Source organism: Anas acuta, chromosome 3, assembly GCF_963932015.1.
Source record: "Anas acuta chromosome 3, bAnaAcu1.1, whole genome shotgun sequence".
Classification (NCBI taxonomy): domain Eukaryota; kingdom Metazoa; phylum Chordata; class Aves; order Anseriformes; family Anatidae; genus Anas; species Anas acuta.
Window position 1 is genome coordinate 59,918,581 of NC_088981.1, and position 18,924 is coordinate 59,937,504.

The 18,924-nt window shown below is 36.0% G+C and overlaps 1 protein-coding gene across 21 annotated transcripts in view; it reads right to left on the reverse strand.

Moving 5' to 3' along the window:
- Positions 1-18,924, reverse strand: part of EYA4 (EYA transcriptional coactivator and phosphatase 4) — a 152,825-nt gene that overhangs the window by 125,034 nt on the left and 8,867 nt on the right. For all 21 annotated transcript variants that reach the window (XM_068677370.1, XM_068677373.1, XM_068677372.1 and 18 more), the window contains exon 2: positions 10,417-10,518. In XM_068677370.1, coding sequence (XP_068533471.1) covers positions 10,417-10,449 — 33 coding nt within the window. In that variant the 5' untranslated portion in view covers positions 10,450-10,518. The remainder of the gene's footprint in view (positions 1-10,416; positions 10,519-18,924) is intronic.

Below are 18,924 nucleotides of genomic sequence, written 5' to 3' on the forward strand. Positions count from 1 at the left end.
CTAATTATACCCTATCTAAATTAACATCAGGAATTTCAGCCTGGAGCATTCAGGCCAATGTTGACAGTTCAGGGAGAACTTATTTTCAGTCTGTTCTTACTATAGTGAAAATTAAGTATTATTGAATTCTACTAATAATAAGAAACAACTGAACTCATATAACTCATATGAACTCATATAACATCACATAACTGCACTTTGTCCTACAAAGACAGATCTACTGCTAATTTTGTTATGCAGTTATCTCCCAGTTGCATTTAGTAACTGCAAGAAAAATAAATAAAAATTGCTTTCTCTGAATTTATAATCTGGATTCCTTGACTTACAAGAATGCCATGCACAAAACTCAGTAAGGTATCAACTCCTTGATGGCCTATGATTTACACTTGTGATGACCTGAAGTTTAAATTTCCACTTATGAATAAACACATTTACATTTGCCTACCATTTGGAATAATAAGGACCTTTGTACCTTGAAAGCAATGAGAAAAGAGGGAGAAAATCAGTTATTTTTACGAATCTTCTAGATACAGATGCCACACTACAGAGTTTACAGGATAATGCTTACTTTTTAAAAGGACTGAAACAAAACAAAACAAAACAAAACAAACAAACAGAAACATGGAAAGTTATTATTAAAGCTATTTATCTTGGGCAATGAGTTTGCAAACATGATACACAATCAGTTAAATAACAGACTGGAGAGCAGGATGTTGGTAGCCCATCAAAGCACTAACACCCCTACAAAAACTACCCCATGAAAGAAGAAGTACAGAGAAAGAAATACCCCAATACAGCTAATGACTGGAGCTTGAGTTTAGCCTATCCCTAATTTATAACCTGAAAAGGAGTTAATAGATACATAAAGGAAGGTGATAACTAGTAGCTCAATGTATGATTCAGTGTACAAGAAACTAATTAAATGTATGTAACAAGAAACTGTGGTCGGATTCAAGCTCCTGAACTGTTAGACCCATGCATAAAAGATCTGACTGACAGCACACAGCATTTACCCTTTCCATCTACCTTACTCCCCCAAGAATGGGAACTCCTGTGCCCAGTGCACTGAAGTCTGCGGAATCTACTTCCTGAAATAAGAGAGATTAAAAGTACTCTGGAAAGGCCGATGACAATGGGCAGGTAATCAAGTAGACCTCAGATACTCATAAGGGATCAGGGTCCCTCAAGGCCAATACCTGCCAGTTAGACAAAGAAGCCAGTAGGTGACACCTAACAGTGCATGTGCTCCTTAAAGTACATCTTTGAATGATATAAACATAAAACAAATGCATATGACTATAAAAGTGGTAAATTTGTTTAGTTTTATAGAGCTTGTTTAAATAAATGCATTTAATATTGGCTGATGTAAAACACGGAATAACAACATAACTAGACCTGTTAAGCGTAGAACACATTGCTCCTTCCAATACCAAAACTCACTGAGAGAATACAAATGTTCTGAAGATTTCATTGCAGAATTATTTTAATTGTTTCAAAAATTGTCATACAAAAGTTTACTTCATATCTGAAATAAACCAAGATAAAAATCAGGAGAGGCAATAACAGGCCATTCCACTCAAACAAATGTGAACTGCTGGGAAGCAACATGCTGCACTTGATACACTGATTATTGAAAATTCCTGTTAAACAATACCAAAAAAATCTTGTAATGTTGCCATTTATTATAAAGACTTTTTTTCCAGTGCATACCAATGGCAGCTCATGCTATAAGAACATCTAACCAGAAGACTGTTCAGATCTCAATATACTGCTTTCTCTTTCACTACGGAAAAGCACGTTAAATTGTTCAGGTCTGAATTTATATCAGTCTCAAGCAGAGAAAGAAATGTCTTGTCTGCATACTGCCCAAACACAGCTCTATCATCTGTTGGTGTCAGTAAAAGTGCACAAACATCAGCTAGCAAGTCCTAATGCATCTGAGACTCTGGTTTATCCAAAGGCACCTGTGCAAACCACTATACTTTTCCTCTCTCTCTCTTTTTTTTTTTTCCTTTTCCTTTTTGTCTTTAGGCAATTCACCTGGAAAATGGGTAAAACTCTTGATTCTATTAAAACACAAACATTTTACAATAGATTGGCTAGGCTTTCCCAGGTAAATAACTTTTTTTTAAGTACTGGTCTCTTAAATGCATTAGAACTGCAGGGTAGGGATGTTTTCAGAGCGTATCTCAGCCCTGTTAGCTGACAAATTACTAACACTCAGTTTTTCAGTGCCTTTGTTCAACAATGCTCTTGTCTGGCTTTGCTTTAAATATCATGAAGCCAGCATCAGGATGCAGTTAACACATATACACACGGAGAGAGAGAGACAATAAACTAGGTCTGTTGCCACATTTAAGAAAAGCTTGGTCAGTCAGCTCTGACTGTCAGCTTGGTTGAAATAAATTCAATTTCTCACACAGAATTTGCCTTTATGAGAGTTACGTTCCAACACAAAACTGTCAGCTTCAATGCTGCTTCATATTTGAGTCTGTGGACATCTGGGACTAAAGCATGGTCACTGCAAAGAACTCCATTTCTCACTTATCATCAGGTGTTGCTTTCAGGAGCAGGAAGCATGAACCAATCTGAAGACAAACTGTGTTATTAATAAATCAATAACAAAATAACCAATACATGTTTTGCTGTGTTTCTTCAACAGGATCCTCTGGGACAACTTCCACCTTAACTAAGACTATGGCAAAACTATTCTCATCCACTCTAACCTTAACATCTCAACCCTTTTAACTCTTCAAGTTGCTAGAGAAGTAACCTAGTAGAAAAGCAGACAAGTCTATGACTATAGTTGACCAGGATTTGCTCAATATGTTTAAGATGTATTTTGTAAAATATGTTATTGATACTAGATTCTTCATCCAGTGTCATTTTATTGTTTAAAAATTTAGTTTCTCCCTAACATGCTTCTCTTTTATTATTAAGAGTTGACTTGCAAGTCAACCACTTAGATGCTGAGGTAGAGCTGAGAGAAAAGTTACTACAGGGGGAAGAAAGAAACCATGGCTGTTATATGATGCTGAACAAATATTATCCTTAGCCACAAATCATTCAAAAGTATTTGCTAATAAAATATTTCTGAAATTACTGCTTTTATTTTGTACTGTATTTCCAAGTTGTTTCTTTTTTTTTTTTTTCAGAAATGTATTGAAGCACATGCCTAACTTAAAGCACATGAGAAATCCCAGTGATTTCAATGGGCTTAATCTCACCCTTAAGTCCCGCACATTCTTCAGTGCACTGCTGCATCTGGGCCTTTACAGGAATCAAATGAGACTAAATGAAATACATATTCAGTGCAATACATAATTTTTTTTTTTAATGTAAAAATGTAGACGTGGTCATTTAATAGAGATGAAAGGACTAGACCATAAGGCTTAGTGTGTAACAGTGTCATACAAAAACTGAAAGGCTCATCCACTGTCATATTGTCAAATATTTTGTGTGCATTAATAGAATTGTGACCCCTTTTACTGAAGAATAAAGTATTTCTGGACATAGTAACATCATGTGGACATTTTAAAAATCTAAGCTGATGCATAACCACTGTCCTAGTGAAATTTTAATATTATTATTTTGCATTCTCAGATAGGACTGACATGGACATTGCTGGACATTTCATGACTAATTCTGAAGTAAAAAACAGTACTAAAATCAATTAAAAGTACAGAATTTATAAGTTTGTCATTTTAAATGTTTGAACAAGTATCATATCTTGCATCCAATATCTGGCTGCAAACCTTGAAATGTGTTTCTCGGATTGGATGATTTAATACAGAGAAACATGTCTATATGGAGGGGTAGTATCTTTTATTATACTGATTGATATGTTCCAAATCTTACATACATGTGCATATATACATTTTCTTAGGTGAGTGAACCCTTCTTGAAGCTGCAAAGCAAGTCTAAGTTGGCCCAGTTTTCAGATCTGAAAGTAAGTTTGGTACCTGCAAGTTTCTTCCATTTTTTTTTTCTAGTAGTATAATTTGTTCCAGTATAATAGAAATTTCCCCTGTTGTCCTTATACCATCAGAGCTCTGACATCACCATTAATATGGAATTTGGTTTCTCTAGGCACCCTGGACCCCTATGTGTATCTACTTTAAGGGAAGCTGACATAGCTGATGCAGGTAGCAATTTTCCCAAGTAGTTTTATCCCTAAAATTCCAAGCTGGGGCCTCTCCAGAGCCATGAATACCAGTCATAACAAACTGTATAGCAGCTACGTGTCAGTCTCTGTCAGCACTCCAAGGACAGTATGTGACAACAGAACATACCTCTTTTATTGGTTTCCCTTGTTATTAAAAACAGCCCATATAATGCCTTTCCATTTAAACCTCTGATACAGACTTAGTAACATCTTACAGAAGACAGGTGGAGAGCTGAACTAGAGGAGACATGACAGTGCCAATAACATGAACATTTCTGTTTTTCTGCTAACCTACTTCTTACCCTGTCTTGCAAGGTTACAAGCCATGAATGTCATTCTATTGTATTCTCTTGTCTATTTTTTGAAGACATTGACTATTTAGCTTTTAAAGAAAACTACTTTCAAATCATATTTTTAGTTAACTCTGAAAAAAAAATACACATTTCTATTACATGTGTGTCAATGGTGAACATTTGTGTCTTTGACCAATGCCAAACAGTATTTCTCCAATTACATGCAACCCATACGAAACATGAGTCAGCTCAGTTTATTCTGAGTGTCAAAATGCATTATCTGCTTCTGAGTTTTGTCTGATTTGGTCTGCAAACAGTAAACGGGAAAAATAAAATACATACACAACCACTAATGTAGTTTGGAAAAATGCCTTCAAACTTATCACTGGTAGATAGAAATCACAGCATGCTGAAATGGTGAAGGGCAAAGTAATTAGAAAAATAGTATTTGAGTGTTCACAGAGATTGCTATGTAAAGGTCTGACAGCAGGGAGAGAACAACAATGGTGTTTCTACCCCAAGTTTGTTGGAACAGGAAAGATTCAGCTCCCTCAATTTTCTGTACTTTCCTCTTTGAATACAGCCAAGGAATCCTGCCGTTACATTTTACTCTTGATCCTCTGCAATATACAATGGGATCATCTTAGACCATCTATGGCAACCCATCTCTCTGTGACAGTTTCCATGTCTCTAGAAGGGGGGTAATAAAATATCTAAGCAAACTCTTAAAAATACTCTCAAACATACCTTGGAAAGACGTGTTGATTTTCTTTATCTGACTTTTAGTTACAGCATTTTTCTTCAATGACTGTTTTTAGTTAAAAACAAACAATCATTTAAGGCAATTATTTTTGCTTGTTAAATCCATTTTTTTTTTCAGAAGGTACTTGCATACTGATATGTAATATAGCTCATTGCTTTCATAACAATGAAATATTTTCAGCAATTCATTACTAGAAGCTAGACGAGACAACTTCCAGAGCTTCCTTTCAACCACCAGTTCTACAATTCTGTAATTTGGCAAGATGAATTGCTTGTAATATACCAAGTCCTACAAACATTGATATTACAGAGATAAGAACCACAGCATGCTATGATGTAATACAGAACAGTCTTTTAAAGTATGACTGACACTTAAAAGAAGGCAAGAGAGTTTACAGTATTTTTCATTTCACTTAAATTAGCTTCAGCCAAAGACCAGGGCTCCAAACTTCATGGCATGAGAAGGCTGCTCAAACACAGTAGGCTACAACATGACAAAACCTCACCAAAAGCTGAAACTATTGGGACTCTGCAACAAAGAACCAGCTACACCTGAAAACTGATCTGCAAGAAAATTGCATCTGACACGTTCACACACAAAATAAAATAAAATAAAATAAAATAAAATAAAATAAAATAAAATAAAATAAAATAAAATAAAATATAAAAACCACAGAAACATTACAAACCGAAAGACTCCAGCTACATGTCGAATATAAATGCAAATGACAAATACAATGATCCACATAATCTGATGAAAACCAAGTAACTTACCCAGTGCACAATGCTGATGATTGCCCAGACTTCACAGAAATGAAAAAAGCGATTCATCCAGTTTTAGCCTCACATTTGCTACTGTCCTGTCCTACTCAACTGCAATCTATTGTTTAATTCTAGTTTAAAATGAAGTAATCTAAATATGCACACTGTTATATAAAAGGGGCAGGGGATGAAATTACATCAGTTTCTAATAAGGTCCTTTGAAACCCTAAACTAGCTAGTTAGCAGCCAAATTATTTTCTTCTACTAATACAGATTGAAGAGCAAATAGTGACTAGAAGAATATAAAATAATTAGTTTAAAACTTTTGCAGTTCCGAAAATTCTGTTTGCTATACCAAAACACAATAATTATCCGTCCCAAAACATCATTTATTATTTTATTAAACATTGACAGTCTTAAAAATATTAAATATCTTCCATCTTAAAAATAATTACATAAATAAAAAACACACATTTTTTTTCCTAAATTCTGTATTCTTCATAAATACAAGATCTGTAAATTTCTTTCTCTCCTCTGTCACAACTAAATAGAAGAATTTTTAATATGCACCCTTTGAAAAAGTATCTCTAGTTAGCATTTAGGAAAAATCAGGATATTTATTCTGAAGGAGAGCAATAGCAATACAAAATCTGTTATGTTTCATTTTATCTCCTACAGTTTTTTAATATGTTGTATACAGAATATATGGCAACTAGTTATCAAAACTACATTTTTCATAGCTACATGTATAACCAATTTACGTGGCTTTAATTGTTCTTTCACTTGGTAAGTAGCAGCGTGCACATGGTGACTGACATGACATCAGAACATGAAAGAACCATTTGATTATTTTCTTCTAGGTGTGACGTACATGTCTTGCTATTTTCTTCCTTATCTTTCAGAATACTTATACATTGAACCTTTCTGCCAATTAACTTCAATTTTCCCTCCTATGCATGGATGTCCGAGCATGTTGCACATTTGAATTTGGAAAGAAAAAGAGAACTGTGAACTCTTCAGGGTACAACACCCACAGAGGCACAGCATCACTGAAGGATGAGCCCCACTGCAGCCCACTCCCTGCTGGCTGCAGGAATCCAGCTAGAACTGAACTGTGCCTGATGGATCCCACCTCTCCTTGTGCATCAGTTTCCTTCTGTTCAAAATATGGCTATTTACTTCTGAGGCCACGAAAAAAGAGACAGAAAAACTAAAATACAATAAGTCTTACTCTGATTCTGGCTCTGTTTTGAACACTGCAATAAATAGAAGAAAAACAGATTCCTCCACTTCTGCCACACAAGACTGGGAGTGAAAAGGCAAAGGAAAGCAGGCACAAAGTATTCCTCACTACACTGAGGCCCTACAGTCTGACAAACTGGCAAGGAGTGCATAAAAATTTTAAATGTATCAAGGGAAAAGAGTTTACTACAAATAAAAATAAGAAAAACAAATAAATTAGTGACATAACACAACAAATGGTGTATATATTATATCTAATCAAGCAGGCATCTCAGAAAACACAGCAGCTGCTCATTTCAGTCATATGCAATTCCTGTAGGGGCTCAGAGAAAAAGGGTGCGCTTTGCTGAAGGAAGCAGCGTGTGGTCATGCAGTCATTACTTGGAGACAAAAGTAGGGGAATGTATTTCTCATATGCTAACAGGGATGTTATGGAATTGCTCATAGCCACATTAATGTGAGTTTCACTGATCATGACACAGTTTAAGGACAGGAATTGTAGGACCAATTGTTTCTTATTAGTTTATTTTAAAAGAACAAAAGACAGAGTAGACAACAAAAAAAGAAAGAACAGTGATCTCAGAATTATGGAAAAGACTTTATCAAATGAATGCACCTTCATCAAAGGTGCACTACATTACATTATCTGTTAGGAGGACTACTTACTTGAAGAAATTAGCATAAATTTATTTTCTTTAAAATAAAACTTGAAAATCAGCCTCTTTATTTAACTATTCCACGTAACTGTGTCTGGACTCCTTTACCAAGAATGAAAGGCTCTTAACAGACTGCTCAGGGAAATTAATTCAATAAAGGAATCTCTCTATTCAGAAAACTCATCTGTCCATCAAACATATTATCTAACAGCAAGCACCTTCTAAACTATCTCAGTTGCAGAGACAGGCAGTCTTTCAAGTAATTATGGACTAGAATATTCAGGGCAAGATGCCAGCACAAGTTTGAACACAGGTCTTGCATTCATGCTTATTCACACAATCTAATGTGGTTACAGCAGAGGCTGCACCCTTAAGTGCCTAGAATTTTCATGATCTAAATCTTATGCACCTAGCTCCCAGAGAGGAATCCTGAAGCCTAAATTCCCTGGACATGTTAAAAAACAGAAAACCTCCATGATGAACAGGAGCTGCCTAGAGCTAACCAGTACGAAACACGTTAACCACTACCATAGCAGTACAAGAAGAAGGGGTGTAGCATATACATCTGATATTTTCCTGGAGCTTAAGCCACCAAAGCCTCGGCTAGAGAATGCCTCTTTCTACCTGGAATCTACAGTCCTGCCCTGTGGCTTTTAAAGAACTAAGCCAGAAACACTATTTTCTTTTTTCAAAACTTGGCTGTGAGAAGAGTTCAACTATAATACAACAGTGAAAAGGCTTGTGAATTGGGAAAATCAGTATCTGCTGTAGGCAGACAGGCTTCACACTGCAATTGCTTTTTTCAGGATAGCGCCCAGCACCTGGGCTAGACCTTAGTCTGGGTGCACACCTAAGAGGAAGGCAATGATGAAATGGGAAATGTCCCACCCATTATGTTGAAATTCTGCCACTGTTCAGCAAAGAGGTAGAAAAATAAAATCCTGCCTTAAATCACTACTTTCTGTGAAACTAACAGTAGTGTTTGCTATCTATATGCAATATAGCATATGTCACCTCAATTTTTAATCTGCAAAACTGTTCACACATTAGCATAAAACTATGTCGTAACTATGAAAAATACTAGAGATTAGACTATGATAAGGCAATAAAATGTCTATTCAAGTATGCATTTATCAGGCATCCAGTGGTGCAAAAATATTTTAACTGCAATGAAAACACATTTTTGCACTAAGCCAAACTGGCTCATCTACTTCCCATTAATAACCATACTATGTGTATTGCACATAATAATTGTTTCACAGACTATGAGAGAACTTCTGCTTAATCTTTTATGATCTTTATAAAACTTTATTAAATTATGAAGCCATGTAGCTTTTACATGCTCTAAAGTTTTGGTTGGGAACTATTTAAGTACATAAATACATGCAGCTGTCCTAGTAGTGCCACCACAGTGACTTAAGACGCTATTAAGACTTTCCAGTTCTGTCCCATTTTAAATAAGCTATAAAATACTAGTCCAAGATAAAGTCTCAGATAGGAACTACACAGTCAGGAGCAAAGTACTTCTTATTAAAGAAAATTACTGACATTTTAAAAACATGCACAAGCTCTTCTCAGTTCCTTGCACTTCTGTTACATATGAAAGTCTCTGCTATAAAAAAGATATTAAAACTAGTTTATTACATGGATAACCTCTTTCAGCATGTCAGAAATAGAAATATGAAGTCCCTTTATTGATCTTTACTACACCGAACCCAAGCTGAGACTCATGGGGAATATGGTGCTCACAAAATCTGCCAGCACCGTGACCGCTACAAATTAAGACATTAAAAACAAAGCCAATACTTTGGATGGCAAACCCAGCCAAGTTTAAATTTGATCAGAGAACACTGCCTCCTCAGAACTGCAGCCTGGTGGCTAAGGAAGTCTGGAGACTACATCCTTACAGGAAAGGAAAGATTAGAAAAGATGTAGATGAAATGTCCACCCAATTTTCCCAGTGATTTCATCAGTGACAAAGGGCATCTCCCTGTGACACGGGATGGGAAGATACACTGTCAGTTCTCACAGTCCTCTTGAAAGTCAAGAGAGCCATAGAAGAACTCTTGTACATCATTTGCAATACTCAATCACCCGACATTTCTTTTTCATGTTTTTGGTAACACTTGCTTTAGCAAAACTGGCAGGCCACTATGGATATACATTTTGATACAGTTATTTGAACAAGACATGCCCCTGTGCAATAGTTTAATATTTTCTTCCAGTGTACATCAATTATATTCATCAACTCTCCAACAAATCTAGTTCTGCAATATCCTGTGTAACTGTGATCTTCCAGTAGGTAAAAGGCAAGATTAAAACTACTCTTTTCATATATGAACTAAGAAAATATTTGAATCTAGACATTCAGAAGTTTTTACTATCTGAGTAAGATACTATCCTACTGTCTAGTAAAATTGTACTAGTAAGATTGCCAGATTTTACTATAATTCTCAAATCTGAAGTAAAATCCTTCCATACACAATTTGAACAGAGTTCAATTTATTCCATTAACTTTAACAGCATTTGTACTTACTGACTGTTCACTTAGATCCTGAGAGTCTTCCATGGAGGTTGTTCACCTTTCTTTTCCACCACAAGCAGAAATTATCTTCCCTTCAATTTACAGCTCACTGGTCTAAATTAAAGAGGAGATAAAAAAATTAACGTTAGTCGGTGGCCCTCACTTCTAAGGCAAATCTGCAATAAACAAACACCGTAAGTGAGGCTGTGGCTCCACTAAAATCTGCAGCAAAGTTCCCATCGACTTCTACGAAGCCTCATTTCATATAAAATGTTTCAATGCCTCCAATATTGTTTTGGGAAGCTATCTAAAATACACAGACAGATAAAGAAACACATTTAAGTAATGACTTTTCCACTCCTAGATGAAAAAATAGCCATGAAAACAAGCCAATATAAAAGCTAAAATGTTTAATACAGGCAGCTGTTTAAGTAGACAACAAAAGATAACCCTTGGGAGAACATATTAGAGAGACAATTATAGAACACAGAACAAAACGGCTTAATACACATTTAATGATAACCTCTTAGTCATGAAGTGTCTGGCAGAAAAAGGTTATTATGCAATTATCAGCATGAAGTCTCCTCTCTAAGGTCCATTAAATTCCTTTAGGATTAAATAAAATACACAAAGTGGTTTATAACAAGCAGCTCCCTGCAATGTGCTAAATGATAGACATCAGCCTAATTGTCTACTCTCACAGGGTGAATCACTATCATCAGATATTGAGATCTTAAATATGGCAATGCTAAGAATTCTGCATAGTAATGATTACGGTAACCTTAACTATAAAGCCACACAATTATATTACAACCTCCATTCTCAGAAAAGATCCACTTCAGAGTAACAAGCACTTTGCATAATTTAAAAACATGTGCCAGGGATATTTTATATATAAATAATCATAAAATTATAAATCAAACCTAGTGTTACATTCAAAAGAAAACAAAACACATCATGGTATGCAAATGCATAAATTAAGCAGCCCAAACAACCTGAGATTACCTGGATTTTTTTTTTTTATCAACAAGGTGCTCCAAGAAATTGGGAGCTATTGGGAGTATTTCCAATAACATAAACATATTATGGATCCATCCTGGAATTAAATTCAACCAGTTAATGCTTATACCTTATGCTATCTCCAACCTGCATAATTGAAACCATTACTTATCTGAGCTTAAATGATTTATAGCTCTGTCTGCATGCACTGGAGCTCCAGAGCATTCTACCCATGCACCACATTTCCATTCCATGCACCTCCCTACATTCACCTATGAACACTTCTCCTCTTGGTCTCCTCTTGGCCTCTTCCACATCTCTGTCCTCAAAGAGTTAACTCCCCAAACTTCCTTGTGTTTTGCACTAGATATTTTCAAGAACACACACACATACAGAATTATAACCCCAATCTCTTTCTTTCCAGTTTCCCATTAATCCTGGATTACACACTCCTGTTTTCCTTCCCTCTCGTCTAAATTTCTAAAAAAGTTTAATCAGCATTTCATTAAGTTTGCCATTTATTTACATGAGGAAAAGACCAACTGTAAGCAAATCCTGTGGTATGTGTTTCACCTTAAGAGAAAGCTGCAAAGAACTTCTGTCTCTCAAAATGACTTCACTCTCCTCTCAGTTTCAAAGGGATTCAAGACATGGACATCTTCACCCAGGATGCCTTCACCACAATGGTAACCACCTCCCATAGTTTTTGGCTTTGGTAGCCAACACCCTTGTATTTGTAAAAATTTTCTGTTCTCTTTGTCCAGCTGAGTCAAAATGAGAATTGAAAGCTTTTGTTTTAGACCCTAAGTCTAAATTTAAAATGGGAGACTAGAGAGAACAATGGATATTTTGAAAGAAAGCAGTTCTACATGGGATTTCCTGTAGCAGGCCATTACTCATCAGCCCCTGCCAAAGAAGGCAATACCAAACACAAAGGTGAATTTTCACAACCAATGGTAAAATATTCCACAAAGAACTTAAACATAAAATCTGTTTTAATTTAATTAGGAGTTTGAAGTGTGTGCACGTTACTGCATTAGTAAGATTGCCTGCAGAATAAAAAATGGTCAAGCACTCAATAGTAAAATAAAAGATTCAGAACAAATTGTTTGACCAGTTTTGAAATTTACTGACTGCAAGTCAGTACCTGGATTGCATTCAAACAGAAAATTCTCTAAGTCTGACTGTTGCTCATAGACAGTGACTGATCACTCACTTTCTTTATGAAAGCCAACTACAGAACCACACCATAACAGACAGCCATATTCACATTTCTTTCCATATTAATCATGAGCTTAACCAAATCACACTGAAATCAATGGATGCATGCCACCTTTTTCCTTAAAAGATAAAGTTTATCAATATTTTAAATAAATCCTGACCATGTAAGTCCAAGAGGAGTTTTACCATTAAGAACCCATGTCTCACCCACAACATGTAAGCTGTGTCCCAGAATTCACGTGGACACATCCCACTGCAATGCATCATTAAATATGCCATTTATATTAGCCTTCTTCTAAAAAAGGCTGACCTTCAGGAATTTAAATTACTTAACTGAATTGCAGACAAGCTTGTTTTAACCTTTGCATAAATACACCATGTGTTAAATATATCTTCCCACAAGCATGCAACAGTATAATCATTTTCAGGGCTCTGTTATTCATCTTCACACTGCCTCAAAATTCAAATACTGTATTACTGGAAATTAAGCTTTTTAAAAATAAAATAAAATAAAATTGAGACTTACAGTTTTATCAGCACACTACCTAATGGTCTAAGATATCAACAGCTAAATTCTACTACATTTTGAGCCCAGCTAAAGCTGATGATTATAACCAACTGCTAACACAATGATTTTTATAATGGCAGTTATTCCAATTGCACTTAGACCAAATCCTTTAGGGTTTAGTTTTATAAATTTGTAAAGGAGGAGAAAAACCATTAGAGAAGTCAGTGATTTAAATAAGACCAACATTACTCCCTAATAAAGATATAAAATTAAAGGATAATAGTAACCTCGTGCTGTTTTATGAGGCAATAATCCAGTTACCAATTCAACCTTGTAGTTTATCCCATCAAGAGAACCAGATTAAAAACAGAGGGAGGGAGGGCACTCTTATCCCTGTTATGCTGCAAGTGTTTCTAACTGTTTTTAACTATTTTAAAAACTGTTGTTAAAAGTCTTAAACTCACAGACAAGCCAGAATGAAGAAAAATGTCTGTTTCTGTTCTTGATCCAGTCCTTACAGATGTGGCTTTAAAACTGATGAAGTGTTTTATGCTCCCAGATAAAAATTTTACCTTTCTAAGAAATGTCTTAATTAGAAAGATTCCTGACTTTCCTCATCAACAAATGCATTTAAATATAATTTTTTATTTATTTATTTTATCTGGGGGAATAAAACACTTCATCAAATTTAAACTGCGACTTCCAGGACTCCACCATGAGGAGAAACATGTGTTTCTTCCCAAAGATACACCCAAAAGCAAAAAAAAAAAAACCAACAAACAAAAACAAAACCCTATGCAAGGATCTCTGGCATACCACTTTGTAAATGACTGAAAACGTAAGACAGCAAGGACACAGTCTCTCCCCTAACAGTGATTTCTTCAGGCTTTTATTATACAGAAAATTGGGATTGCAACAAATAAACAATTGACAGAGGCAATTTTATTTCATAGGAGATGTGGAAAAAATTCATGTCTTGCAACTTTCCCAAGCTCAAAACAGAATGTTAAGCTTGGGAACTCACAGGTAAAAAACATCCTTAAAGCATGAGACATTTCCCAAGAGTCTCCAAGCCTGCTTCAGGCTGTCCACTCAGCCAGATGGGGTCATGGTGTTCCAACAAGAGTCTTCTGGAAGAGGATCTTCGCAATCAGAAGAAAATTTTAGTTTCTTTCACCTTAACCTAAAAGGAGCAAGAAAGACTTCTCTTGTTCCACTAGAAGTTGCTCTTGCCCCTTGAAATAACTGGGGGGAAGGGTCCTCAGTTTCTACCACATCAATATTTTTTTGAATGCGAATCCCACACTGGGGACATCATCAGATTCTTTTAATTCTTCTTCAACTGCAGAACACCTACTTTGAGGTAACCTATATAACCGATATTGAGGCTATATCATGGTCATGCTCTGGTTGTATAGTAAAGGAGCTGCGCAATACCAGTCAAGTTTACTATATTGCTTTTACATTATAAAGTGTATCAACTTTATAAAGTCTAGAGAATAAATAGAAAGGATGATACTGTAGTTAACACAATTTGTAGCCAAAAAGAATAATTTCTGTCATGGCTACGGACTGGTTAAGAGTCAAAATGCTAAATGACAAATGTTCACAAACTGAATATTTTCTCATTTTCTAGTTCTCCACTTCAGAAACCTGTGATAGCAGAGGTACGTAGTGCTTATAACTTCAACTGAAGTTATGCAGCAAGTGTCACAGTAAGGTGCCATTGTGTGAACAAATAAGCATAGCCTCAAGGGTCTGAACTACCCTAGCCTCAGGCAAGCCTCTGTCTGTGTGTTATTTTTTGTTTTGGTTTGGTTTTTTTGTGCCTTTGCTACAAAACATCTGAGGAGGAACATACCTAAAATATTGCACTATAAAAGGTTATGCATGAAGACCATGAGGAAATTAATCGCTGCAGAATCAGTGCAAGAAATTGTAGTGCATATGCAATGTGATCTCACTACATTAAATCATCTAATGATCATTTTTTTCCCCAATAAATTAATTTATTGAAAGGAACAAGAGAGATGGTACAGCCACTGCCTAACATTCAAGCATTTCCTTCCTGGAAAGCATTTTTTCCTCTAGCTGTCTGCATACATATCACCTGCATTCTTCTCTGAAATAAAATAGAACCTAAAAATAAACTAAAAGAAAAGGAAACTGAATCCTGATTTAATAAATTATCAACTTAGCCTATAGCTATAGTTAAAAAAAAATAAGTTTTTTGTTCAGTAAAAACATGCTGCTTTCTCAGTCTCTATTAGTATCACATTTGGAAAAGAAGAAAGATCCATGCTCCAGATGAGAAATAAGTGATGTGCTTTATAACCAAGCTTTCTTCAAACTTCACTGTTAGCAGACAAGCAAATAAGAAAAACCATACTAATTTAACACATTTAAAATAAATGAAATTATAACATTAAGGCTTTCTGAAAACCGGAGATCATTGTCTGTCCTTGTTTTGGTAGAAAAAGAGAGTAGATCAGCCTTCTTATGTTGTAAGGCAAAATGAAATTTCAGCTCCTAACATAATTTCCGAAAAGATGTTACTTGATATATTTCTCATGGTTAACTATTTTTTAGTTTTGCAGGCTTCTGTGTTTTCTCTTATGCTGTATCCTCTTGAAAGAAATGTCAACTTTAATTGAAACAACTCTTCAGCAGAAAAAAACAGTAAGAAATATTATCATTTGTACCTAGCTTCAAGGGAGAGCAAATGATTAACAAACTTTAAATATAAATCTAATAAACAGATAAAAAGGCAAGCAAAGCCACCCTGACCGTAGGATCTAAACACATATTGCTTTTCTGAGGAAAGCTGCCAGGTGGAGAGAAATATAGACAGGGTACAGAGTATATTTATTTCTTTATTTTAGCTCTCAAATTTTTATTCCTGCATTCATTTTTATCTGAAGGATCCTTGCAGGAGGTAGAAGTGGCTTTGAAGTCTTGCTAAAGGCTTAGCTGAGGTAACTGGTCCCACCACCTGAAATCAAGGTGGGTGAAGTGAGCCTCCCAGAAAGCTCTTGTTGTGTTACAGAAACAAACCTTTCTTCACAGTCTAGGGAATTAAGAGAAATATGGAATGCCTCTCTTTCCATCCCTTCTAATACTTTCTTTTTTTTTTCCTCCGCTAAGGCTTTGATCTCTAGAGGATAAGGTCTCTTTGGACCCCCGTGGTTTCAAGTCAATTTTTGCTTTGCTGAGAATGAGAATTTTACCCATAGGGAAGTTTTGAAGTTTTCCTGTAGAGCTCCCTGTAGCGTGCCCCCAAAGCCCTGGTCTCCAGCCGGCTACACAACCCCATCTACAAGTGACCTCCAAAGTCCTGAGGTCCCTCTCTTAGAGGCCCTGACCCCCCAGCTGGACATGTCTCCAGCCACGAGCGACCCCCAAAACTCTAAGCTCTCTCTGTCAGAGGCCCCAGCCTGCAGCAGGTGGCCAGCCTGGCACACCACGCCCAGGCCACAGTTTATTTTAGCTCTGGGTACGTCCAGCGGCCCCTGCTGGAGGCAAAGCTTCTTGGCCAGGTTCTACATCCTGCTGGGACTGCAGCAATTCACATTTACTGTTGGAATGCTTAAATAGAGAAGTCGCATTGTTATTCCTTGTTTTAATTAATGAAAATTGCACCAGGATTTCACACAGCAACTCGCACAACCTGAGTAGGCTTTGGGGAAGGGATGAGTGCCCACAAGCACCTCCCAACTGCTGGGCTGCATGAAGGAGACAAGGGATCTGCAGGAACTACTGAGCAACAAATAATGAGCGTGGCAGCTTCCTCTGTGACACTGAGCCCTCACCTCAGACCCAACTGCATGGGTGTCAGCATACCAGCTGGGTGGAGGAAGATGTGTAGGAACACCTCAGGATCTGCTCATCATTATTGTTCTTCCACTCTACCTGGCATGCATGTGTAGAAGACCATGCACATATCTACGCTGGGTCTAAAACATATATTCTATTCTATACAAAAAACATACATCCAAATCACAGGGAATCCAAGGTCTGCTCAATATTCCTGCTGGAAATGAAAGGGTGTTTGGTTGGTCCCAGTAACACAACTCGGCCATTTCCACATCCTGAGACAACAAAATTATTCATTCTGAGTTTTCATGAATGTTAAAAACAGGGGAGAGGGCTTTGAAACTAATTAGGTGTTTATAGCTCTATATTCATCTACTTTCCTTTTATCTCCTCCCTCCTCAAAAACTACACAGCTCTAACTAGGACATAATATGCTATTTTATATATCTTACTTTCTGAGCATATGAATTCATGTCAGGTATTAAATAGAGTAATTGAAACAGACAAAATTCATGCCACCAAACTGTGATACACTGAAAACTTCTCAAAATTCCAGTCAAATAATTGGCTTTCATGCCAGTCACTATGAATTTGTTACACACAGTCATGTAAATTCTGTGTGGTCTTTGGTGAACATTTGTACCATTGTCAGTTCAGTGCAGTTTTCTTCCTTAAACTGAGTTTCCTGAAGGAGAACACTGTTTGTGCAGTTATCATGGAACTGATTTTTTCTTGAATAAAATATCCTATTCCGACTCCATATCAGATATTTCTGAGTAGGAAGCAACTCAAAACATCACAAAACCATTTGTTACTGATTTGCAACCCTCAAGACAAAGGGGCAACACGGACCAAGAGGTCTAAGTATCAGTTATGGAAGTAAACAGGTAAGGGACTGCAATGGTCTGCGATGATATATCAGCCTGCTGTCCCATTATTATCATACAAGAAAACAAGTAAAAAGTCAAGAAAATTGAAAGATTTCTTGGCAAATGGTAAACAACTGCAACCACTTTGTCTCATTTACTTTTGGTAAAATAATGCTTCAGTGCAGCATTTATTTGTCTTGCAAAGCTGGGTATGAGTTTGGTATGCAAACACATCTCAGAATGACTCCCATGCTCTTCTTCTTACCAATCCCATCCCACACTTGTGTAACAAATATCAAGGATTAGCATTCAAAATTTTGTAGTGCGGAATTATAACTCGGCCATTTCTCCCTTATTGTAACAGTTCACAATATGCTGCGAAATTGCCAAGATTGAAAACAGAGCAGCGAATCCCCTCATGCTTGGGGGCTTCCCAACAGTTAGATAAAGCATGCAGCTACAAAGACCTCTTTTGACTTGTTCCAGATTAATCAATTACAGGTTATTTCAACCAGAAATAAATAAAACAAATGTGAAAACTGCTTCTGGACTCAATTTGTAAACAAATCTGATCAAGAACCCCACTGTGTTCTCCTAAAAATAAAGGAAAATTGGTCTGCAAAAAAAATTACATGTAGTGTTTTCAAACTTATCAGAGTTCAAAACCACACAAACCTTACCAAAAGGAAAGATGATCCTCAGTGAAAAATAAAATAATAATAAAAAAAATGCAATGATGCCACACATGTGAATACTCTTATTTAAATTTAATTTTTAAAAATATTATTTTTACTACATAAACTATTTTTGTTAGTTTCTGAGATATTTTCCCTCTCTTTTTTTAGAAAAAAAGTAGCTGAAAACAAATCAAACATTTCACTTCTTTATAAATAAGCCACTGAAAACAGAAAGAAAAAAGCTATGTTTGGGTAGCCAGAATATTTAATGAGACACTGACAACTTGAAAATATTAATTATTTATGATTTCCTCTCCCCAAAAGACCTGTCAAATTTACCTCTCACACATTAAATAAATAAATAAATCATCTTGTGACACAGAAATAGCATAAGTTAACAATAAAGATTATTTTTAAAACAGAAACCATATTT